The sequence below is a fragment of the Pleurodeles waltl genome, chromosome 11 (genome assembly GCF_031143425.1).
Source record: "Pleurodeles waltl isolate 20211129_DDA chromosome 11, aPleWal1.hap1.20221129, whole genome shotgun sequence".
Classification (NCBI taxonomy): Eukaryota; Metazoa; Chordata; class Amphibia; order Caudata; family Salamandridae; genus Pleurodeles; species Pleurodeles waltl.
The window spans coordinates 881,143,531-881,169,531 of NC_090450.1; the positions used below are offsets into that span (position 1 = coordinate 881,143,531).

General features: G+C 44.2%; 2 protein-coding genes across 3 annotated transcripts in view; one reads left to right on the forward strand and one right to left on the reverse strand.

The window, feature by feature from the left end:
- Positions 1 to 4,727, forward strand: part of ALKBH2 (alkB homolog 2, alpha-ketoglutarate dependent dioxygenase) — a 108,141-nt gene extending 103,414 nt beyond the window's left edge. The window contains exon 4 of the mRNA XM_069214770.1: positions 3,987 to 4,727. Within this exon, the coding sequence (XP_069070871.1) occupies positions 3,987 to 4,290 (304 nt within the window). The 3' untranslated portion in view covers positions 4,291 to 4,727. The remainder of the gene's footprint in view (positions 1 to 3,986) is intronic.
- The window catches only part of USP30 (ubiquitin specific peptidase 30), a 461,500-nt gene that overhangs the window by 126,914 nt on the left and 308,585 nt on the right, over positions 1 to 26,001 (reverse strand). The window lies entirely within an intron of this gene.

Below are 26,001 nucleotides of genomic sequence, written 5' to 3' on the forward strand. Positions count from 1 at the left end.
GCAAACTTAGAAGGCGCCTGATACTGTGGGAATAAGTGAGAGTCAGTGCTCGTAGGCTGAAAGACTGGAAAGCCTAAATTGTCCCGCACATGTGCCATCACCTCCCACATCTCTTCCCTGGAGACATATTTTCCCCCCGAAGAAGTAGATGGAGCCTCCCCTTCCTCATCATCCGAAGAAGACCTTTCCGCAGCAGCAGAAGGATGTGATGCTTTAGACCTAGAAGGTCTGGCCATCCCTGCCTGGAGAGCCCTAGAAACAGCCACCTCTATCATGTCCTACACCTCCTCTCTGGACATGAGTGGTGCAGCACCTCCCAGCACCTGGTGACCCCCAGGAGTCGGTATGGGAGCAGCACCCTCCTCCCCCGAGGAGGAGGAAGAAACAATCCTGCGACGTTTAGCCTGAACCTTCGGCATGGTAAACCTAATTACAACTACCAACACACTGACCCCGTCTACCAAATATATATGATACAGGACTTTCCCATAAAAAATCCTGTAACCAATCAAAAAGGAACCCAAATAGTTAAAAATGCGGGCCGAACGCTCGTCCTACCGGTTCCCCGAAGTCAAAAACGTCAGCCGGCACCTCCGCGCGGCCCCGCGGACTAAGGAGCCGGAAATAGATGCCCCAGCTGCAAAGAGCCGACTGACCTCGTCAGCCGACTCCCAGGACGCGTCCTCCAAGCAGCCCCGCCTGCCTGCTGAAGACGCGACCGGCCAGAGCACACCTCGAGGGGCCCGCGCCCCGAGGAGTGCCGAAATCAATGTCCCCCAGGCCCCGCCATGGAGGAAAGGAGAACAGGTAGCCTAGCGTGGGCTAGACAAAAAAAACAGGAGGTGGTAGGGGTGGGGGTTGGGGGGGAGGGGTTTAAAAGGGGAAGGGAGGGTCTAGAGGGAGGCAGGAAGCCTCATTGGTTTAAAGGAAGGCGAGGGAGGGACGGGAGGTAACGAGTCAGTCCTTCAGTCCCAACATTCATTACTGAGTGTTTACCCTTTAATAACATTGAATTGCTTGATAGTCATTTAAAATTAGTAGAACATTTAGGGTTACTGTCAAGGGTAGCTTGTAGTGGTGAATAAAGAGAGTGGGTTGGTATAATCAAGGGAATCTAAATTTAGTCGAGAAATAATCAGCCATAATCATTAAGGGTCGGGAGACAGCAAATAACGAGATGTGTATCCTCCGTAATAACCTGTGATTGTTTTGTGTTGTTTTCGTCAGCTCTTCAAATGATTTGTTTAGAATAATTCTCGAAGTTTACTTGTCAAAGTCTCTGCTTCCTCACTAAATTTGGTTATGTCTGTTTAAGAGCACCGTGCGTAACCACTGTCCAAATGGTAGGTTCTAACACATAAGGCCATTGGATGCTGTCAAATCTTATAAGTGAATACCTCTTTGTGGGTTTGCTATACAGGGAGTGCAGAATTATTAGGCAAATTAGTATTTTGACCACATCATCCTCTTTATGCATGTTGTCTGACTCCAAGCTGTATAGGCTCGAAAGCCTACTACCAATTAAGCATATTAGGTGATGTGCATCTCTGTAATGAGAAGGGGTGTGGTCTAATGACATCAACACCCTATATCAGGTGTGCATAATTATTAGGCAACTTCCTTTCCTTTGGCAAAATGGGTCAAAAGAAGGACTTGACAGGCTCAGAAAAGTCAAAAATAGTGAGATATCTTGCAGAGGGATGCAGCACTCTTAAAATTGCAAAGCTTCTGAAGTGTGATCATCGAACAATCAAGCGTTTCATTCAAAATAGTCAACAGGGTCGCAAGAAGCGTGTGGAAAAACCAAGGTGCAAAATAACTGCCCATGAACTGAGAAAAGTCAAGCGTGCAGCTGCCACGATGCCACTTGCCACCAGTTTGGCCATATTTCAGAGCTGCAACATCACTGGAGTGCCCAAAAGCACAAGGTGTGCAATACTCAGAGACATGGCCAAGGTAAGAAAGGCTGAAAGACGACCACCACTGAACAAGACACACAAGCTGAAACGTCAAGACTGGGCCAAGAAATATCTCAAGACTGATTTTTCTAAGGTTTTATGGACTGATGAAATGAGAGTGAGTCTTGATGGGCCAGATGGATGGGCCCGTGCCTGGATTGGTAAAGGGCAGAGAGCTCCAGTCCGACTCAGACGCCAGCAAGGTGGAGGTGGAGTACTGGTTTGGGCTGGTATCATCAAAGATGAGCTTGTGGGGCCTTTTCGGGTTGAGGATGGAGTCAAGCTCAACTCCCAGTCCTACTGCCAGTTCCTGGAAGACACCTTCTTCAAGCAGTGGTACAGGAAGAAGTCTGCATCCTTCAAGAAAAACATGATTTTCATGCAGGACAATGCTCCATCACACGCGTCCAAGTACTCCACAGCGTGTCTGGCAAGAAAGGGTATAAAAGAAGGAAATCTAATGACATGGCCTCCTTGTTCACCTGATCTGAACCCCATTGAGAACCTGTGGTCCATCATCAAATGTGAGATTTACAAGGAGGGAAAACAGTACACCTCTCTGAACAGTGTCTGGGAGGCTGTGGTTGCTGCTGCACGCAATGTTGATGGTGAACAGATTAAAACACTGACAGAATCCATGGATGGCAGGCTTTTGAGTGTCCTTGCAAAGAAAGGTGGCTATATTGGTCACTGATTTGTTTTTGTTTTGTTTTTGAATGTCAGAAATGTATATTTGTGAATGTTGAGATGTTATATTGGTTTCACTGGTAATAATAAATAATTGAAATGGGTATATATTTTTTTTTGTTAAGTTGCCTAATAATTATGCACAGTAATAGTCACCTGCACACACAGATATCCCCCTAACATAGCTAAAACTAAAAACAAACTAAAAACTACTTCCAAAAATATTCAGCTTTGATATTAATGAGTTTTTTGGGTTCATTGAGAACATGGTTGTTGTTCAATAATAAAATTAATCCTCAAAAATACAACTTGCCTAATAATTCTGCACTCCCTGTACATGTCTGTCAGTTCTCGATTGCTGACTGTCATCAAGTGATCAAGAAAAGCCAATTACCTTCCACTCATATTGTTTCTAAAGTGTAAATGTGGGTCCTGTTGGTCGGGTCACTCTTTCTTCATTGCCTATAACTATCATCAGGATGTCACCAAAGTATTGATGCCACAGTCTTCTGTTGCTGGCAAAAGGAGTAGGGTAATCTTTTATGCAATCAAATTTGACAGTATGGGCATACAAATTCAAGTTCCACGTATTTGGTGGTAGATGTAATTTTTAAAGCAGAATTTTGTTTTTGTGAGAGCAATTTCTGTGCATTCCACACGATACTGGAGTCTTATGAGGCCAGTAAGTTGATCCAAGAAAATCTTACACATTCTCAAGGTAGCACTTATTGGTTTACTAAGCGCAAACCGTGGATGCAGGAATCCACCTAGTGTTGAAGATGACCCTGTGGTGAAACACATTGTTACGAGTCGGTGAAGTTTTCACATTTTCAACATACTGTGTCCCAGTAGGTTGTCTTGGCTAATTAGTTTTGTACACCCGAATCAAATGAAATCATATTATTTTCCTTCTGTTTTATTAGTTTTGATATCATTAGGAATTGAAACAAATTTTCCCCAGGGGAAGTACGGAAGCACCTCGAAGTGTAGCCTTCCCACTCTTCTAGGATAATTAAAAACAAGTTTGTGTAACCGTAGATAATTCATGGATTTTCTATGAACATAAAAACAGGAAGGACTTGTAGTATGATCAGAAAGCCAATGCTGGGGAAAAACAACTTAGCTACTGTTGAATCAGAGACAAAACGTATTCAAGGAATTGAAGAAAGACCTTGAAAATATGTTCTAGATGAAAAAGAAATCATAACTAAGATATTTTACCTATTTAAACACATTATTGACACATTTCAGAATTTCAAAACATGCTTGTGACAATCACTGTATATTTTAATGCGCAGCATCTTGACAGATTTTTCTATGTTCATTTACTTCCAACTGAAGGTACAAGGACGGAAATGATCACATCGGTGAACATAGAGATGATGAGAAGGAGTTGGTACCACAGAGCCCTATTGCGTCTGTGTCCCTTGGTGCATGTAGAGACTTCTTTTTCCGACATGGAGCTTCTCGTGGTAAAAAATCCTCTATGCACGTTGAACCAGTGAAGCTGCAGCTAGCGCATGGCAGTTTACTGATGATGAACTTTCCCACTAATGTCCATTGGTACCACAGCCTGCCTGCCCGAAAGAAGATACTGGCACCAAGAATTAACCTGACGTTTCGCAAAATTATTTGTGTAAAGTGAATGTGTATAGAAACATGTACACGCTCTGGTGTAATGCAAGGTTCTGTGAAACCTCACAGAAGTGGCTGGTGCCCCCTAAAATGTCTTTTCAGCTGGTCACCTCAGAGATAGGGCATTTGGCTGCGCTGGGTTCCTCTGAGATAGGGAACTATGTGGACCATGTAAGTTGTAGAATCCCATGTTACGCTCCTCCTATTCAAGTGAATTCAAATGAAGTGCTCTTTTATGTGATATGCCCTCGACAGAAAACACATTAAAAAACGATTGTTTTAATGACTGAACAAAAAACAAGGATTAGGAAAGAGCCAGAATCAGGAAATATGAGCATTCACAATAAGTGAAAAAATTGGTGTGTGAATAGAATGTGAAAACAATATGACTAATTTGTACAATAACAGTTATAAATTTGATGGAAAAATAAAGTATTGTAGCACATTAAGAAACTTTCTTTGTTTTTGTACTTCGTTCTTTTGAATGTTTAATAAGGTAAAATATTTGCCATAGTTAAGGTTCAGTTCTCTTTATCTGTCTTGGTGTCCTGATGCCAGGATCCTCCTCGGCTCCCCCTTTTTGTGTCCTGATGATTTGGCCTCTGACCGCTTCTGTGATCCATTGCCAGACCCTTGGTCTGCCCTCATAAACCGGTTCTCAAAAGCCCTGTGTTTCTTGATGTAACGCCTCTGCTTCCCTTTGACACATTTATGTACTCCCTTTTCATGTTTGGCTAACATGCCATTAGAGGGCAGTCTTTTACAGTGGTACTTCAAGAAAAGGGAATAAAAAGCATATAGTAAGTCACCATATCCTTCCGTTGCAAGTTTCTTCTAGCCTCCAGAAGGATCTTGCATCAATGTGCATTGTAAAGCTTATAAGTAGCTGATGTGATCCCATATTTGAAATGGTGCCCCTCCCCCTCCGTTCCACACGCACCAACCAAATGCTTCATTTCTGGTCGTGTTACAGGCAGTAAATGTTTTTATGCAGAGAGCATGGTTGGTGATTGTTGGCTGGTAGACTAGTCTTGGAAAACAGGAGCAGCTGAATACATTACTACACCGGCGTGAAACAATGCTTGCCCTCCAAATAGCATTTTCTATTATTGTTATTGAAGATTGTGGAACTGCACATCGTAAATTCATGTTCCCATTGTAGCAAGTTTACGTATGCTGCTGGACCACTGAAGCAAGACAGTGTTATCTTCCTCTGTTTAGTAGTGTATCCTTGCTTGGGGATCGTTGCAGGAGGGCGGCGATCTCCAGGGATGGATCCACCCACTGTACACCAGGGATGGAGGGTGTGGGGGTGGCTTATGCCACCCACAGGCCCGGGCAAGTGCTTCCCCAGCTGAATCCTGGATTCCACCAGGTTTTCTTACCACAATACCATGTAAGCCTCAAACATCTGTTAAAATCACATATTTTTCTCACATTTATGTTAGACACAATTCCGGAACCTGCGAGGGAGCCACAAATTCCCACCATTCAGCATTCCCAAACTTTTGTGGCAGGGCCCATTATCTGAGATAAGAATGGACCAAACAAAGGACCGTGCGAAGACCACATTGATCTCATTTTGTTTTCCTTTTCATCCACAGGCACTGCAACTTAAGTAGTTTTTATCAGGAGAATGGTGGGAATGTTGGATTAATTGTGAGTCAAATGTGTGATTTTAGCCAACGTTTGAGGTTAGAAGGCTTTCTGGGTAAGGGAGCGAAGTGGGATCCATGCAATTCACACCACGTTCGACTTTCGGCTGTAAAGATTTCAGAAATACCTGGGTTTAGTAGATTTACCTTGGTGCCGGATGAGCCCGGGCCTCTATGCTACAGATACTCACATCTCCAAAATGGTCAATTTACAAAGCGAAAAATAGAGGTCTCCATGATACATTTTGGGCCCGTGCCTGTTGCGGGAGATAGGTCACCCAGTGAAGTGAGGTACCTTTTTATGGGGGCGGGGGGGAAGAGTGAGAATACAGAACAGTAGAACATTTGTTATTATCAATTAAATTTCTCTCCATTGTTGGCTTTTATGTTGTAAATCTGGTGTATTGAGATGGCAGAATACAGTAACACAACATTATGCTTGTGATAAAGATGACACCCTGCAGGGATACCCGTGCATTGAGAAGCATTTGAGAAATAATTATAACAGTGAAAAAGAAAATCAATATCCCAACAGTCCCCCTCCAAACCCCCTCATGCTCCCTCCCCTAATGTACCCTAGAAATTCCCTACACTTGTGAACCACTAGGCCCTGCCGATGTGCCAGAGCTAGCTTCATGTAGGTCATCTGGAGTTGGGGTGGGGTGGGAGGCGTCAAATGCAGCAGTCAGAGATATCAGGGCATGCCAGTATACAAACCTCTGCAGAGAGAAGTGTTATGTACAGGGCCCACAACTCCTGATGAGCCTCTGGTTTATGGGCTGTCTACAGTGTTATCTTTTATATACCCAGGATGCAGCATAGCCTGTGCAGCCAAGCTGTGTGCGTAGGAACCTTGTCCGAGCTCTATTGGGAAAGTATCATCTCCAGTGCAGCGCCAAGTGCCAAGCTGATGTGCAGATCCCGTCTAGATTTCAAAGAAAAGGCTAGAGGATTGGGTAGATCAAAATAGGAATTTCTAACTCAACAGAAGATCACCAAACTCCAGAAAGACATTATTAAGTTCAGTCGAGAAAAAGTTTATCCTTACATAAAAGATGATTATGATGTGGATAATCAGTCCCATTCATCAGATGAATCGACTTCCTCCTTTAGAAAACCCAGGAACCACAACAGTGGATCATCTGATGGATGGAGTACAGACGATAACCAACCCCAACATTTTTTCAACTACCCTCCTTATCCCATACATCAACCAATGCCTTGGCAACCACCTTACCCTTTCTTCCAGCCACGCCAAATGATGCCATTTGGACCTTTTTTAGGCAGAGGCTGGGGCAGAGGCAGAGGCAGAAGGAGAGGAAGAGGCAGGCACGTACAATGGTCCAGAGAAGAACCTCGGATGATGACCAGGAGCCAAACATCAAAACCCCAGACATGAACTTAGTTGTTAACTTGTCAACTAGACAACTCACCGAGGAAGAGGTTAATGTACTCAATAGAGGTTTAGGGTTTGTTCCTACCCCTGACGAAGATTTCTTCCGGCTACATATCGAACTGGCCCAGTTCTTCCGTAAGATACGGCTCCAGTTCTTTTTCAAGGACAGACCAGTAGAACCCCCCCCCATTGGATTCTGGTCTAAAAAAACCCTCAACCTTCCTTCCTTCTTCATTGATAATGCCCAATGAGGTTTTGACTTTTGAAAAAGCTGTGTTAACTGATCTAGACAAACTGCGTCCCAGACAGGCGTATGTTAACATTCCGAACAAAGAGAAGAGAGCTTTACTGTCTTTGTCATCTGATCCCGACATAACCATCAAGCAGGCTGACAAGTGTGGAGCAATCGTGATTATGAATTCCACTGATTACAGATATGAATGCCTACGCCTTCTGAGTGACTCATCTTACTATGCCAAAATCATGCATGACCCGACTGCTAGACTACAGACCCAGATTAGATGCCTCATCGAGGAAGCTAGAAACAACATGTGGATTTCACAAAAGGAGGCTGAATTTTTAGATACACGACACACCCCCGGATTCCATATTTTTACAGCCTACCCAAGATTCACAAAGGGAGGACACCCCCCCCCGGGTCGCCCTATTGTTTCAGGACTGGGCTCAATTTTGGAACCATTATCCATTTTTTGCGACCATTTTTTGCAGCCACTAGTGAAGGAATCCTCCACTTACCTTAAGGACACGAAAGGTGTCCTAAATTTAATTGAAACCATCAACAATTCCAATACTGTACAAGGCATCATCACTTTGGATGTGGAGGCACTATATACGAACATTCCACAAGAGACGACTCTACAGGTCATTGAATCGTCCCTCCGAGAGTTATCAACTGACCTCTCTTCCCCTGTATCTTTTATCATGCAATGTGCAAGATTGGCCTTGACTGAAAACCTTTTTCTTTTGAGGAACAACTTTACCATCAGATCCAAGGAACATCCATGGGCAGTACTTTTGCTCCAAGTTTAGCCTGCCTCTATATGTATGATTTTGAAAAAACATCCTGCCCCCAACCAATCCCTATTACAATCACATTACATTATGGCGTCGTTACATAGACGACATTCTAATTATATGGCAGGGCCCTTTGGTAGTGGCAGACGTGAGTATATACTCCTTGACATTTATGGTATTGTGAAGGTTAGACATATTACATCCTCCATATCGGTTCCTGCCCCGATATTTATACGGTGCTACTTGATGAAAAAATCTGTTTATCCTTTATTGTTCAGCTGTTACTGAAACGAGTCATTTATTAATGCTGCTTAATTGCTGACCGCTTTTCCGCCTTTGTGGTTTTTCAGGATTTGGACTACATGCAATTGTTTGCATATTTATTGTTTCGGACCCACCCTGTGATACTCACGGGGTCCGTTTTTCATTTTCATCACCCTCCGAGGGACCCTGATTAACTGGTCCTGTTTCTATTTCTATTACTTGCGGACACGCGCGCACCGGGAAACAGAGCTCTTCCGGTATCGCGGCGTCCTTTTAAAACTCTGACAGTGCCCGAACCAGATGGTTGTTCGGGACACCGTTCCAGAGGGTAGGTCCACAGTTTGGACCTCCGACAAAACCATGAGTCTTTGTAACCTTCGCGGTGATTTTGTTTGTCTATGTGCTTATATTCCAGGGTGACCTGTTGTAACCAGTATACTTAAATGTAAGTTAATGGTTTTTTCTACCCCACCAGTGGTGGCTATTTTCAGTATTTTTTTGAAGAGGTGATTCATATTTGGTCCTGATGAAGCGTCAGTGGATCCGGATGGACCGATAGACGCGAAACATGTTGACCTGTCCCTAAGGGCTCTACGAAAACCTTAAGTCCTTAGTATTACGTGAAAGTCTTATGAGCATTACACTCTATATATGACTTTTATTCTTTGTTTTAACCTTGGTCTTCATCTCCGCCTTACTGATTAAAATTATGATGTCTATAGGAAGATGAATAACCAATTTTAACTATATTTTTTTGACCTCTCTTTTTGCTTTGGTGCTTGAATACCAGTACCTCTGACTGCAGAACAACTTGCACGATTAAACAAATATGGTCCAGAGCCCCCCGGCAGGGGTGCCCGCCAGGCATTGCAGCGCCAGCTTGGTGTGGAGCAATTCCCAATGATGATACTAGTCATCCATTGCGATGCTTGAGGGCTCTTGCTCCTGAGACCAGTGGTTCCCTAGGATAATCCATAAGATTTTGGAACAGTGTACCTTAGATTTTTCACTTAATTTTGGGAGACCGTACACTGGACCACTCAATCTCCCGGTCCCTCCCCCAATTTGTTTTTTGAGATCAAAATACCATCAGCTGGGTAGCGCAGGAGTAACATGTCAAGATAGGTGTCTATGTCGGATAGGTCTATGTCCCAGTTTTGTGTCAGTTTCAGACAATCCCACAGTAGATGGAGGAGTGTTCCAGGTGCACTGCAATCCCTCAAGCAGTCCTTGCTGTGAGAGGGATTGCCTTGGTGGAGCCTGATGGGGGTGAGGTGCCAGTACATTGCTGTTGTGTTGGCAGTTTCCATGCTCGCTGTTGCAGACCATGTGGCAAGCCCTGTGGTAAATGTCCCTCACATTCTTTGTGTGTCAGTGGTCATTCCAGCTCCTGTTCAAACCGTTTCTGGCCCGAGGTCTTTTCTTCCAAGTGGGATTGGAACTGGATGGTGTGATCATATAATTGTCTCCATCCTGGAGGAGGAGCCATTTCTCAAAAGGTAGGAGTACCCTCTGCCCATCAGAGTGGGTGACCCAGTGCCTGATCTCTAGATAATGGAGGCGCTCCCTTTCAGGGACCCCATAGTCAGTTTTTAATTTCCCGAAAGCTATGGATCCATCCACATCAAAGAGATATCCAATGGACCTGCCTCCGGCTGACTGCTTCTCCAAAAAGGCTGTGGGGTGTACCGGGAGTAAAGGCTGGGTTTCCCAATATGGGCATAAGCTGTGAGGGGAAGGAGGTCTGTCCATTCCAAGTGGCCACCCTACCCCAGACCGCCAGTGTGGGCCTAGTTACAGGGGAGTTATATAAGCCCCAGGCTGGATGTTTCTGCGGCATCCATGGAATTTTGCAGAGGTGCTCACCCACCACAGCACAATCCATAAAGCATCAGTTTTCATTCTGCAGGAGGCTCCCCTCCACCTAGAAGCAGAATTGGGCAGCTTATTATTAATTCAGGAGGCTAGGGACTCCCAGGCCGTGGAGCGCTAAGTCTGATTGCTTTGCATCCGAGGGCGTTTGTCCTACCATACAAAGTGGTTGAGATCCACCTGCATTGATTTGAGCATTACCATGGGTGGGGGTCAGTGGAAGGGCCTGGAATAAGAATAGAGCAAGGAGTGTGTGCTTGATTGTAGAAGTGATCTGCACGCCAAGGTACGTTATCAAGGACACAGCCCATGTTAAAGGATATAGGTCAGCCATGTGGTCCTGCAGGGTGGGTGTAAGTGGCAATTAAGGTCCTTCTGTGACTTCTTAAGGTTAATGTGGGAACCGGACGCCCTCCTGAACTGCCCCAACTCATCTAGAAATGCCAGCAGGGAGAGAAAGGAATTGTCTAATGTGATCAGAACATCATCAGAATAAAGCCTGATGATGTGTATGTCCTTTCCCAACCAAGCCCCCGTAACCAGGGGGATCATCACTGACGTTTTGTGCCATGTGCTTAATGTATAGAGTAAATGAAAGGGGGGGACAATGGGCAGCGGTGAATGGTCCCTCTGCATATAGGGAAGGGAGCCAAGAGTACGCCATTGACCCGTACCGCTGCTCTAGGATCGCTATAGCAGCTGAGCACCCAGTTTATGAATGTGGTTCAGAAGCTAAAGTGGGCTAGGGTGGACTCCATATAGGGCCAATGCACTCTGTCAAATGCTTTCTCAGAATCTATACCCAAGGGCATCACCTATTGCTATGTGAATTATGAGTAGAATCCTTTTGGTGTTGTCCCCACACTGTCGGTGGGGAATAAACCCGGAATGGTCTGGATCCACCAAGCCTGGCCTGGAAGGGTTTAATCGTGCGCCAAGATGCTGGTGGAGAGCTTGGCATCTATATTTATAAGTGAGGTAAGGTGGTAAGAGCCACAGGTGCGTCTTGCCTTTCCAGGTTTAGGAATCACAGAGACTGAGGCCTACAGCATGGTGCAGGGTAAGGTCTGCATGTCTGCAAAGGAATTGAAGAGTTTGCTAAGAATCAGTGCTATGGCCTGACAGATGGTTTTATAGAACAGAGCTGTGAAACTGTCTGGGCAACGGGACTTGAGTAGTTGCAGGCAGGTGCAAAAAAATCCTGTTTGGCAAACACACCGTGTTGATACAGCTTTATTAGCCAGGTCCCACTAGGGAGAAATATATATTATAGAACTGGTTCATTACCCAGACTTTTGTCTGCTACAGATAAAAAAAAAACCTCAAGGTTTGATTAATCCTGATGAAATCTGTCAAGGACAAAACTCGTTGGTTGGGCTACAGTGCGCTGTCTGAAGAATATTAATAGAATTAAATTGAGCACCGCAAAATGTCTCCCGCCTTGTGATGGACTTTAAAAGAATTTGCTTACTTAACGGACTGTGTTTTGTACAGAATTGAATCAACTTCAAGATAAGATATTTTTTGGACTTCTTTGTGGTTATGGGTTTCTATAGCAGAGACCACCTCTACTTTTCGAATGGCCGCATCCAGTTACTCCACCTGCTGCGAGGTCAGGCGGGGGGTGTATTTGAGTCCTGAAGGTACTCATGGGCATCAGCCTCCTGGAGGTACTGGACTTCTTAAAGCACAGCATAGTAATCCTTGAAAGTTGACCCTACTCCCTCATCTTCACTGGCTTTGGTGCCATCTGGGGTCAAAATCAAACCCACCTTCTCTGCCTGGCACTTAGCTCGAAGCTTATGAGCAAGCAGACTGTGCACTTGCCCCCTCCGAGTCCTCCAATATAGAAGGTATGCTTAAGGCAAAACAGTAGGTATTCAGCTCTGTCTAGGTCTATGCTACGTAGCTGGGACCAAGCGATCTCCAGATCTCAGGGCTCCTGTCCTCTTATAAATGGCCTTCAGTTCCCCCACCTGTTCCTCTAGGTCTCTCCTTTTATCCTTATGCAGCCTGTTATCAGTAGCAGAGGAGGCTATGAGCTCTCCTCTCACCACCGCCTTCAATGTCTCCCTTAGTGTAGTAATGTTAGTAGGATGTAGGATGTCATTAATCCAAGTAGTCAGTGATGACGTGTAAGTTTCTGGACCGTGTCCTGCCCATAGAATAAACTATCATACATTCTCCAAGGGCCTGCACGCCACTGGAATATGTAGACCTTCAGGGTTAGAACAAGAACGGTGTGATCTGACAGCTCTAGGCTCGATCTCGCCGAGCTCTCTCTGAAGTGTTGCTGTTCCCAGGAAGTAATCTACCCTAGCATAAGTTTTGTGGGCCGAGGAGTAGTATATATTGTCCCGGGTGTGGGACGATCTCCACTAGTCTTCCAACCCCACCTCCTGCAACCGCTGCACAGCCCCCTCGAAAAGAGCGCCTGTCTGTCCAAAGGGTTGGCCAGATTTGACCCTCTCCTTGTTAAACACCAGGTTAGGGTCCTCTCCAAGCATGATCGAGTGGTCGGGTGAATCTAACGTCTCCAATATTTCTTGTTTCAGGAACCACTCCTGGTTGTTGTTTGGGGCATAGAGAGAGGAGGTGGTGAAGATGAACTCCCCTTACTTGTATGTGGTATGCCAGGATTTTTTGCAATTCTGTCCCATGCAGATCCCCTAAAGGAACGAGAGAACAGCATAGTTACCACCCCCTGTCTTACAGGAATTGGATAAGAAGTATTGGTACAGGTAGGGGGATGATTTCATCCTATGCCCATCTCGGGGCATAAGGTGCATCTCCTGGAGGAGGCAGATGTCTCCCCCTTTTTGCTTAAGGCAGGATAGCATGCCTCACCACTTAATGGGCTTGCTGAGCTTTCTAATCCTCAAGGTAGCATGCGCAGGGTGAAGAGTGAATGTGCTCAGTTGTCGGCTCCCAGGTGATGAGTGCGGGATGCGATCAAAGCTTGATGCAGTCTCGTGATTGTGGGATGTGTATGCAGGTGAGATTCCTTACCCGAGTATACCCTTTACCCTTTTGTAAACCTCCAATAAAAAACATGAAAACAAAAAAATAGTCCTCTTTCATCCTTCCAGGTGGTCTCACAAATGATCCTGAGACGGGGGTCATGGTGCTCTGCATCTGATGAGCTGAAAACGCAGCTCTGGTCCTGCCCCCCCACCGCCTGTCGCTGGCAGCACAAAAACAATGCCGCAACAATGCTGCCAGTGTATCACTGCCAGGGTTCCGTAGGGTCCCAATTTAGCTGGTATTGGGGCTTTCTGTATCACCCGACAGGCTGTTGAGCACCACTTACCACTCCATGGCCATAGTTTTGGGGTCTGGGCAAAGTCCCACAGGTGACTTCCCGAACTAGCTTTAATAGTGTGAGCCCCTCCTCTGAGGTAGATGAGACCCCGGAAGAGTTTCCCCGGTCAGCATCCTGCGGGATGTTTGAGTTGGCAGCCTCTGACTGGGTTTTGAGCTCGCGTAGGGCTTCGTCCCAGTGGAAGATTAGGCAGATAGGTGACTTCTGAGAAACTTTGTGACAAGCTGAAAGGTTCTGCATTTCTGTAAGGTCAGGGCTGATACATCTTGCTATAGTGCTATTTTGTGGCCCAGGGACTGTACTTGGTGGGCGGTCTTGCTTTGCGTAGGATAACTTCCTTGAGTTCAACATCAAGGACACAGGCGAAGATGTCTCTGTAACAGCCCCCTCCGTAATTAGGGCACCTAGTTCTGTGAACCCTGCCTAACTGTATGTTCAGAGTATGAAGAAAGAGGCCCTGAACATAGTCCTAACGTTCGTGCCCTCAGCCCCCTGCAGCACTCCTCGAATGCGGATAGTATTCCTGTGGGAATGATTTTCAAGGTCTTCAGCGTGGACCTATAGTGTTGCTTGTGGCTCCTGCAGATGTAGGACTTCTTGTTGCCAATGTTGGACCTTTTTTCCTTGCGCTGTCTCATTGACCTCTACTGTGGACACCCTATTGCCTATCTCCACTAGGTCATGCTTGACATCTTTGAGGACTTATGAGTATTCGCTTTTCACCAATTGGATGTCCTCACTGCAGGAAACAAAGATGGCCTCCATTAACGACCTCATGAGTGGGGCCTCCTTGACAATACTCTCAGATGCTATCGATGCAGCTGAGACTGCGGTCTATCCATGGTCGGGATCTTTGAGGCCTGCGCAAGCATATCCTCAACAGAGCAGTTCTTCTTTCCCTGTACTGTTGTCATTATGTGCCTTTGGTCTCAAGGCCCTGCTCAAAGTGTGTCCTGGTGCCCCAGGGTTGGGGGCAGCCACAACTCAAGGCGGCGGAGTCAGTTCACTCTGTGTCTCTTCCAGTGTGCAAAACATCTCCAAATTCAGAGCTCCACAAATAATCACTATTCCTAAGCAAGTTCTCTTGGGCACATTTTAAAAATGCATGGATTTTTTTCATACCCATTTTTCCTTCATTACATTTTAACATATAATTGCTGCATGTTCTGTACACAAATGAAATAATAATATAAGCTTTAGCTCAATGTGTAGCTGTGGGTAAAGCATGTGTTTGACGACCAACAAACACTATATATCCCTGCAATTAGAAGGGGCCTCTTGGAGATAACTTTATATTACTTTAGTAAATTGACCATTGAAGCCAAAAGTAGAGATGACAACATTGTCTCCTATTTGTTCAATGTTTACATTATTTCTGGTTTCAATAATTAGTTTCTTTGAGAGAGCTACAGAAAAGACCCCTTGCTGAATTCTGCTACCTTGGGTTCAACCGCAGGTTTCGGATCTGTTTCCACCACAAACTGCCAAGATTGTAGAAACCACAAAAAAATTGAAATATTCGATTACCACTTAGAAAAATACCAAAACTGTGGTAAGCGTTTTTTTGTTGGTTTTTTTACAACTCTGCTTTTTCCTGAAAGCTGAGAAGATGGTGAACTTACCACAGCCACCCTTTTGTTGATACTGTTTATAGCAAAAATACCCTTTCTTGCACAGCACTTTTTGCCAATTTTTCATCCCAAAATGTTGCCATATTTTGGCTAATTTCTCGGTTCCCTCAAGGGGAATCCTGAAACCACTGGTACCTTTAGAAAACCCCTGCTGCAAATCTCAAGGAGGGACGGGCAGGGGCATTAGGGAAATTATATATATAAATAAGAAATTACCTGTCCTGCTGCCGGCCACCTCGCTCCTCTTCTCTCCTGATGGTGTCTCAGTAGTCCCTGGGACCCCAGCACAGGTTCCCGCCCCCCGCATGCAATCCTGGTGCTGCTCTCATGCTATAGTTAGCATGAGAGCAGTGCCAAGATTGGTCTGAGCGTCTTGGTCTGCCGATCAGACAGTGCATGGGAGTCTGTGCTATTTCTCCAACCAGGCTGTGCAACACAGCTGGGTTGGAGAAACCTAAGTGCGCATGTCTGTTTGGCTGGCCTAAGACAGCCAGCCAAACTGACATGCACACTTAAGTGCACTTCAGTGTTTCCACTCCAATCCTCCCCCCTTCCATGGCCCGGCCCTGCCCCTCCCTGCACACACTGGCCCAGCAGCGTATGAAAAATAAAACGATAATAAAATATTTCTATTTTTCAGCTGCTGGCTCTGAGCCTGTGGCGCGGCGCTCCTCTGCCATTGCAGAGGAGCCACTGCTACATTTTGAGAAAAAAGAATGTATATTTGGCCTAGATGACTGTGGTGGGCTGCATCCGCTTAGTGCTGTAGTCCTAGTGGACAAGGAGATAGGGAAGGTTATTAGTTGAATTTGCTTAATATATTTGAGTTTTGAGGAGTGGAGAACTCCCCAAAATAGTTAATGGCTTCCACATAACTCTTTAGTTTTCTCATCACAAAGTTTCTAATGATCAAACTAAAGACATCTCAGAAGGACCTTACAGACCTAGGGAGCCATCATGGCGGTTCCTGATTAAGAAAAGGCAGAGGGGGATCAGATCAGTTCAGGACCTCCTGACCATACACTTCAGGATTGTAGTCAAAATCTATTAAGTACTTTTTGCCAATTGCTGTTTTTTGTACGCAGTATTAACAGTAGTAATAGCAGAAAATGCAAACAAAACAGAGATAAAAGTGGTTAAAAAGACTAAAAACAAACATAAAATAAAGTCATTGCTTTGTACAAGCCATAATCCAAGGAATCCATCTCTTAAGAAAAAGTTCTAAAGAGGCAAAATAAATAAGGCTAAGGTGTAACTGGTAGAAATATTGGCTCACTAAGAGACTCGGAAAGGACAAAGAGACCTCATGGAGGATCTAAAATGACACCTGCAGTGCATTGGAAATGGTAGAAGATCTAAAACAACACCTCCAACTCAACATAATTTAACTAATATGTACTGTGGGTATGTATTCAGTGCAGTCCCTTGGAGTGTGAGCAACTTGGCCAAATTAACAAATATTTAAGCTAAAAGTGGCTCTGTGGTGGAATGTGCAGGAAAAGGAAATCTATGCATAAAAGCATATTATACGTCCTATTGTTTCTGGAGCTGTGCCACAAGCTAGACAAGTTACAGAAACCTGGTCTTCACGCCATTTTCCGGTGAGAGATCTTGTAGAAAGGCAGCCTGATATAAACCTCCCGTACAGACTTTTGGCCAATGGGGTGGAGTAATGTTATCCATATAAGAGTCAAAAGCCCGGGTTGGCTTGAATACCAAGAACTGTTCAGTCGGTTGCCCCTTAGATTTCATTTCTCAAGCACGCAAGACCAGAATAACGATTTAAAATCATTATATCATCTTTACAAATTGATTCTTGTACATTCCATAATTTGAGTAATCCCAATTCTTTACACCACTCATGTATGAAACTTAACCAAGGAACCTTCGCAGCATGATCAGAGGATAATACATCTCTGAGTCCCTATAGTCTGCTAGCTCAGGGGTCACCCAAATACGAATTCAGAATAGCAAAAGTTTCAATTGAGCCAAGTCGGACAGACGTTTTATGCCTAGGTTGAAATTGAGTGGAATAAACGCTGGTACAGAGACCAGCGCTCTGATAAAATTGTTCTGAGATACAGATAGCTTTTAAGTATCAATATATCCCCAAATCTCCGCTCCATGTAAGGCAGCACTTTGGACTTTAGCTCTATAAGCCTTCAAAGCTGGGGAAATGAAATGAGTATAAGCATTATTGTGAAATCGAAGTATAGCTTTAGATCTATGGGATATTACGAGTGAACATTTCGTTCATTTGCAACCCCCACTTATATTTATTGGTCAGGGACAAACCGAAATAGTCAAAACTATAAACCTCATCCAGTCGATCCTTGTCAGCCGTAACAATGCGACTTTTCATTGCATTCTTTCCAAAAACCACAAACTTGGTTTTGATCTCCTGTCCACACAAAACTCCAAAATTTTATCTAACAGATTTTTTGTAAACCCTGCTGGGTTTTAGACACCAATAAGGAATCATCTGCAAACAGCAGAATGGGTATTTTAAACCCATTCAAAGTGGGGAAGTTATTAACACCTCAGTAATTCCTTAACCACAAGGTGGGTGCCAAAATGCACCCTTGGCGAACCTCCAGAGAGTTTGAAATGCACTTTCACAATTCCCCATTGTCACCCCAACTGACCTGTGCATAGTTCCTTTCATGCAATCTAATTAATAACTCAATTAAACCTCTCAAAACCTCCATGCTTACTAAAACTCTCCAAAGATTTTCTTGTGGGACCAAATCAAACGCTGCACGCAGGTCAACGAATGCCACATATCATTTTTGGCTACTAAGCAGGGCATATTTGGTCTAGGAATAAAGACACCACTCAACACCAACTGGAAATCAGCGTCTTTTTCTCCGCTTCTGGATCCATACTACCGGAGATACTCTTCTCCCATTACGTATCTGGACTCTTTACCTCTGTGTGCCTTGGTCTTTTTGCATTTATTGTCATTGTGTACCTCGGTACACAACTCCTTGTGCCCATTAGGGTAGTAGGGCACCCGACCAATTGGCACCAGGTTCTCACCTCATTGACTTTGTTGCTTAATACGAGTTGTTACGTCACGGAGGTGCAGCACTTTCACCACTACTACCCTTGTACACCATATTTCTAACATTAAAGGGAAAATTAAAAAAACTTTGGCCCAGATTTTTTAAAAGTGGCGCTACATTACATGTAGCGCCACATTTCTTGCGGCCCCTTGCACCCCCCCTGCAGTCAACGGAGAGGGTATCTCAGTGGGTGACTGCTGCCCTAACAAGTAAGCGGTAACAGCTCTGAAGCAGGATCCAATACTGAGTTAGCATCATAGAGAGAGTAAAATTGGGCAGAATCTGGAAGTGAGTTGGTAGAGTTTCCTTTGCAAGTAAACTCTTTGCAGTGGAGAGACACTAGCAGGGCAGTCCTACCCACAGAGCATAGACAGGCTTTGGCAAACTCTCTTGGCACCCGTCCCAACTTAGTCCAGCCTAAAATTCCTCCATGCACTACAGATGCTGGGTATAAAGTCAACTATTGCAATTTTTTGCCGACATCTATCTTTTTCTTGTTAACATCCTTGAAGAAAGTGTGCACCAAACAAATTGGTATGCTTAACGGTCTCTGAGGGAGCATGGAGGCACTTGAGAACCCCATTCTAGGGTAAACCAGTGAACTCCCACTTCATTTGGGAGTTGAACATTTTGGGCCTTAATCTTATGGAATAGGACACAAAACCATGCAATCCAGTCCTATTGGGTTTGGGCAACACCCATTTTTGCACTGTTCATAAGCAGAACTAGGATTTTGATATTGCAGCGGATACTGCATTTCAGTGATAATTCTGCTACATTGCCCTGGGACCATCCAGAGTATGACATGTTGTTCAAAATTCAGCCTTTCATGCAACATTTGTCTGCAGAGTTTCCAGAGATTTATACTCTTGGAAAGAATATTGCTGTTAATGACACCTTGATCCTGTATAAAGTGCAGGTGTTGCTTGACACCTTCATCTACCGTTGGAATGTAGTAGATGTTCTGTTTACCATATGACAAGTGCATTACAGTCACAAAGCACTGCACATAACAGTGGATGGGACATATGTCACGTTGTCACAGAGTATCCTGTGTAGCAAAACCTAAAGCTTAACCTTTAGTAGTTTTTGAAGTTCTCTTTAGCATGAGCGAAAGACACACCTTCCTGAGCCTCATGTTGCTGTTGTGGGAGGCTTTAGTAAAGGCTCAACTGGGACCAACGTCAAGAAGAGTCCTTGCAAAGGAACTCCCATTGACATTTGTTTTATGCATTCCTATCGCGGGCACGAAGCCCAGAGACACAAGTCAGGTAGCGTTTTTATTGAGAGAAGTTGAGTAACAGTGTGAAGTAGGAACTTTGTGGATCCCTCGGATTTTGGAAGTTTCCATCACAGAAACATAAGGAAAATGAGTGAATTAATAAAAAGTTTTAAGATTGCAGGGCATTTGGTTAAGGAAACCGTGTGGGATCCATGCACGGCACACCACCTTGGAATCACCTGGGTGTCATGGTTTTCAAAAACGTCTGTGGGTGGTAAGTTTCCTTGTGTGGCGGTCAAGTCTGGGCTTAAATACCACAGCTACACCAATCGCTGATCTACAAGTTGGGTACCAGTATTATTGGTAGGCATGTGATAATGCTGGGTGGAAGAAAATTTGTAGATCCTGAAAGATTCTGGTATTTGCCCTCACAAAAAAGTGAGGAAAATGCGTATGTAGCCAAAGTTTGAGGTTTTCAAGAGCTTCTCAGTAAGAAAACTGTGTGAGATCCATGCACATCAAACCTCCCTGGATTCCCCCAGGTGTCTAGTTTTCAGAAATGTGTGTGTTTGGTAAATTTCCCTGGGTGCCAACGTAGTTAGGGCCCAAACTCCACAGCTATCCAAATAACAAACATAGGGTTGATTTTGAGGGGAAAAATTTGATATGTCCATGTTGCATTTTAGGCCCTTTCCTATCATGGGCACTAGGCCCACCTACACAACTGAAGTACCACTTTTATCAGGAAACTTGTGTGAATGTTGTCTGCCAGCCAATTGTGTGGATCCTTATAGATTCTGGGTCTATTCCCTCATAGAAATCTAACAAAAATGGTGTTTCTGATAGAGACTTCAGACTGCAGGTTACTCACCTTTTGAATATGCCCCCAGGCATCAGGCTGCATCTAGAAAATCTTTAGCAGTACCCCGTGTGCTGGCAGTGGATCAGATGGCTACAAAATGATATGATGTGTGTGGCCTATATGGGCGCCACCCATATTTGCTGAGTTCCTTTCTTTCCATGCCAACAGACGCAAATTTGGAGCTACCCCTCATCTCATTGAGACACTTAAACAAAAAACAAACAAATCTATCACTCAGGTTTTTCCTCAACCACTTTGACCTTTCACTCAGTGAATGCCAGCTGTCTGTTAGGCTGCTACCCTGATACCTTGTGGGACTAAGGGGCCCAAGTATTGCACATGGTCCCAGAGGAAGTCCATTTCATGCTTTCCCATGCCATGCAACATGGTCGTGGTGTGGCCAGGTTCACCAACCACTGCGACTGAATACAACTGGCTCACTTAGGGTATGGACACCAGTGTAGCCATTCATAGGCATGCCTGGATGAGGTGTACTAGCTTTTCTGAAGACATTTGGGCCTGTCTTATGGACATGCCAACCTGATGACTCCTGACTTTTTGGGTAAAAATATGGACTCGGCCCTGGAGCTCATAAAAGATAGCAGGGCCACAGCGCGGTCCCTAAGCCTTTTTGCTGCTTCTTTGCACCAGCAGTTTTGCTTCCTCTGTGGCTATGGAAGAGACTTCTAATACCAACAGCCCTAGCAGGAACAACAATCTCCCCAGCCTTTTCGTGGCTACAGTAGCCCCAGAAGAGGGCAACATGGACAGCATGCAACCTAGTTTTCTGCCTCCCCAGCCATCGCCCTCCCATGCTTCTTTAGCGTGCCCTTGACAGTGCACAGCCATCGTGTCAGACGCACGATCCAATACTTTCTGCTTGAGCAGAAAGCAATGACTTTGAACAAGTGGGTCAAATTGTGACTTTGAGCAAATTGTTCAGCAGGGTTACTCTACCATTTCCCACCATCCCAGACTTGTTGACGGAGGACCACCTTTTGCTCCTGCAGCAGTAAACGTAGGCTCTTTTGACCATAGGAGCCATAGGGTATGTATGGGTGCCAGAAGTTGGTTGTGGTTAGTATTCCAGCTACTTCCTGGTGCTGAAAAAGGGGGGGTGGCCTCTGTCCTGTTTTAGACCCTCGCTGTCTTTTTTTAAATTATGTTTTTATTAAATTTTACAAATGCTTAACATCGTTTAGTGTGACTTGATAGTAAGCTATTCCACAGCATGCAGTACAAAGAATCTACACTCAAAAGATGGACACTAAGGCCCATATTTCTGAAAAATTATGCACAACTGGCTAACGCAGTTGTGCGTCATAATTTTTAACGTGAGCCAACACCATTCCCTAGCGCCATCCGTGTGTCATATTTTAAAAATGCCGCATGATGGCGCTAAGGAATGGTTAGCGTAAAACAAATATGACGCTAACTATTGTGACGTGCCTTAAAATGACACTAATGCTGCAAAAGAGGTGCTTGATCGTTTTGTGGCACGTATTTATCACGCAAACAGGTTAGCGCCATTTTTAACCACCTTAGCATCAAAAAACAACACACAAGCAAGAAAAAATCAAATAAAAACACAAGATGGAGATTGCAGGCCAGGAGAGACCCGAGGGAGACCCCAATCTTCGTGGCTGCTGTGGTGGTGTTTGGGGTTGCTGCGGTGGTGGTGGAGGGACCTGTTTTCGTCACTGATGTCTGCAGCGTGTGCCAAGCTGGAGCAATGTCACTTCCATGTTGTCCTAGAGGTTGCTAATGCTCCATCTGTGTGTTTTCCTTATGTGGTGGTGTGTGCGCCGCTCTTTAACACCTGGTTAGTTCAGGTTTCATGTGTGATCACAGCAATAGTAGGTTTCCCTTTGTCTAGTGGCATGTCAGGGTGTCTGGTTCTATGCACCTCTGTCCTGTCTAAGCTTTCCAAGGGAAACAAATCATGAGCCTGTCTAGCAAGGCCTACTGTCATCCCTGTCCCCCTCCACCACTGTCTTACCCATGTCTGCCCACCTGCCGGAGATGACCCTTTTATGCCACCCTCTATATGCTTTTCATCTAAGGGCCTTGAATTTTAAGTCTTCCCAATGTGCCATGTTTCTTCCATAAGTTCACTGTAAGGTGGTCAGATGATTTCCAACTCATAGTAAGTGCCCTTTTAGCTACAAGCAGTGCCACATCTATAAATTTCAAACCCACCTTGGCTTTTTTCGCGCTAGGGTAAATACCTAGTAAGAAACTTTCTGCTGAGTGGAAGTTCTCACAGCCCATTGCTCTCATGATCTCTCCTAGGACTGTGCCCAGTAATTTTGAATCTTGGGGCTTGTCCATAGCATGTGCTGGGAATCCACTTGTGATTCATGGCACCTATGCCATTGCAAACATGCAGTGGTAAAAATATGGTTAACAGTGTGTGGAGTGAGGTAGGCCCTTTGGAGGATGTTAAATTGAAGTATTTTGAATTAGGTGTTGGGTGAGACTCCCCCTGGAGCTAACAGTGGTGATTGATGCATCGCTTCTGGGTTGGGGAGGCCATATGGGAGATCAAAGGCATCTGGTCTTCGACAGAGGCCTGGCTCCATATCAATCTTCTGGAGCAGAGAGCTTGTCAAATCCGTTGCGGGGTGACTGACGCAGGGAATGCTGGGTGGTAGGAAATTTGTGGCTTCCCATAGATCATGGAACGTTCTGTCAGAAATGTGAGGAAACTGTTCTTAGCCAAAATTTGAGGGTTGTAAATGCCTATGGGTACAAAATCCTTGTGGAATCCACACAAGCCACACCACCCTTGACTCTCCTAGTTGCCTAATTTTTAGAAATGTCTGGACATAGTAGGTTTTCTTTGGTGACTTCTGAGCTAGGGCCCAAAATACGCAGCTACCCACATTGTAAAAAAGTATTAATTATGCTGTGTGAAATGTAATGTCTCCAGGTTGAGATTTGTGTCGTAGGCGCTAGGCACACAGAACACCAGTGGCGTACTGTTTTTATTGAAAAATGTGTGGAAACACAGAATGAATATCAGCATTTCTGGTTTCCAAACATAAGCCACTGTGCAAGAAAGAACACATTGTGCAAATAACCACTGTTCTAAACTCAGTATCTTGGGTACATTTCAGAATACATAGGTTTCCTTCATACTGATTTTTCACCCTTTATATTTTATCCTATGAATTGCTGTATACTCTTTACACAATAAAAATCATTTAAAAGTGTGGCTCAGGTTGGGCCTTATTTATACTTTACATTCCATAAATATGGTGCCCGGCTGGTGCACAGAAATGGTGCAAGCAGGTGCTAAACGTTTTGGTGCAAAACTGAGTTTTGTAGAAAAAAGTCTAAATAAGAGACAATATTTTGTAAGTTTGCGCCACTTTTTCGTCAAAAAATGATGTTAATGCAGAGCATAAAAGTATAAATCAGGGCCTTGGTGCTAGACAGGTCTAGCACCAAAGTATAAATATGGAGTTAGTTTTGCACCGAATTAGAGTAAAAAAATAATGACGCTAATTCGGTGCAAACAGAGTATAAATATGCTGCAGAGTATAAATATGCCCCTAAATATGGCGTTAAGGCCATAGAGTCATTTTTTGCACGGGAACGCCTACCTTGCATCTCTTTAAGGCCAGGCAGGTTTCCACTTCCAAAAAAAGTATAAATCATGGCCTTGGTGCTAGACGGGTCTAGCACCAAAGTATAAATATGGAGTTAGTTTTGCACTGAATTAGAGTAAAAAAAAAAATGGCGCTAATTCGGTGCAAACAGAGTATAAATATGCCCCTAAGTTTCTGGTGTTTTTTTGGAGAGCCTACAAACCCTATGTATCCCCGCAAACAGAAGGGTCTATCGGAGAAAACAGTATATACTGTTGTAAATAGGCCATAGTGACAAGAAATTACAGATGATAACGTTGTCACAAATGGCTGTTTTTCATTCTCAATTTCATTAAGTTTTTTATTTCAATAGTTAGTTTCTGTGGGGAAACTTTGAGGGTTCTACACAAATTACCACTTGCTAAATTTAGTTTCAGAAATGTATAAACTTCCAGGGTCACCCATAGGTCTCTACCCATTTCCATCACAAACTGCAGGTAGGATGAAACAAAACAATTTGGAAAAATGGGCTACCTCTTAGAAAAATGTTTTTTTCTGATACAGCTCTACATGTTTGTGAAAGTTGGGAATATGGATATCTGAGCACAGCAAACCTTTTTACTGATGCCGTTGTTTTAGATAACAGACACTGTAGCACAGCACTCCTTCCCATTTTTGATAACAAAACATTTTAGCTATATTTTGCCTTTTTTTCAGTACCCTCTAAAGGGATCTACAAACCTTGGACACCTATAGAATCCCCAGGATGTTGAGGGGAAAACACGGGACACAATTATGGTGTAGATACATTTGGGGGAAAAAAGTATGAAGGTGTAAGCACGAAGTGTCCCAGTAGCAAACAAAAATGGCCTGACATTTAATGGGTTAAATGATGTTGAGAATAAGGTTTGAATATAACCTCACTCTACACTTACGTTTCACAATATGCACAAAATGTTCCACAAGCTGCTAACAGTTTACTCATACAAGAGCATCTTCTACATGGTTGGTTCTGCACAACCTGTATTTCAGAGAATTTGTAAAGGTGGTGACCTAAGGTGCAACACACATATACACTAAAATCTTAGGTGATTCCACTGCAGAGATCCAAATAAATATATGCATTCTTACTTGCACTACAAAAAGCTGACCCTTCAGCTTCCACACTAGTAGTGTTGGTCTCAGCCTTCTATGTCCAAGATTACAATCTGCATTTAACACATTAGCACTTGAGCAGATTCAGAGTTTCAAAAGGGAATTCAGTAAACCGTTTTGGGGAAAGGTGACCATCCCAGAGGGTAAACTTCCTTTGGTCCATGTAAAACACACTATTGCCCATCAAAGTGAAGCAAATCACGCCAAAGGCAACTGTGCAGCAGACGCGGCTGCAAAAGCACCAGTGTATACAATGAAGATAGCTGCGGGAACCACATCACAAACCAAGCTTGACACAGATATTTTCTGAAGCAATTCATGTAACAGCCAAGGGAGAAGAGCTTCCTGATGGCTTTCCCAGTAAATATTCCTACATTCTCAATTTAGATAACACTCCTGTATCATGTCCATACCTAAAGTAGGAGATATACATATTACTAATGAGCAGGTTAGATTAGACCTAATTAATGCAGTTTATGAAGGGCTAGCATCTGCCCATGCTAGCATAAATGCCACAGATTCAATGCTACAGTAACAGTATCAGTGGCCATATGTACCTAAACAAAATAAGTGCAACAACATAATTTTTGCCAGCAGATAAAACACTCTACTTTACCAAGACCAGTGCAAACTCCCCTTACTGCCTCTG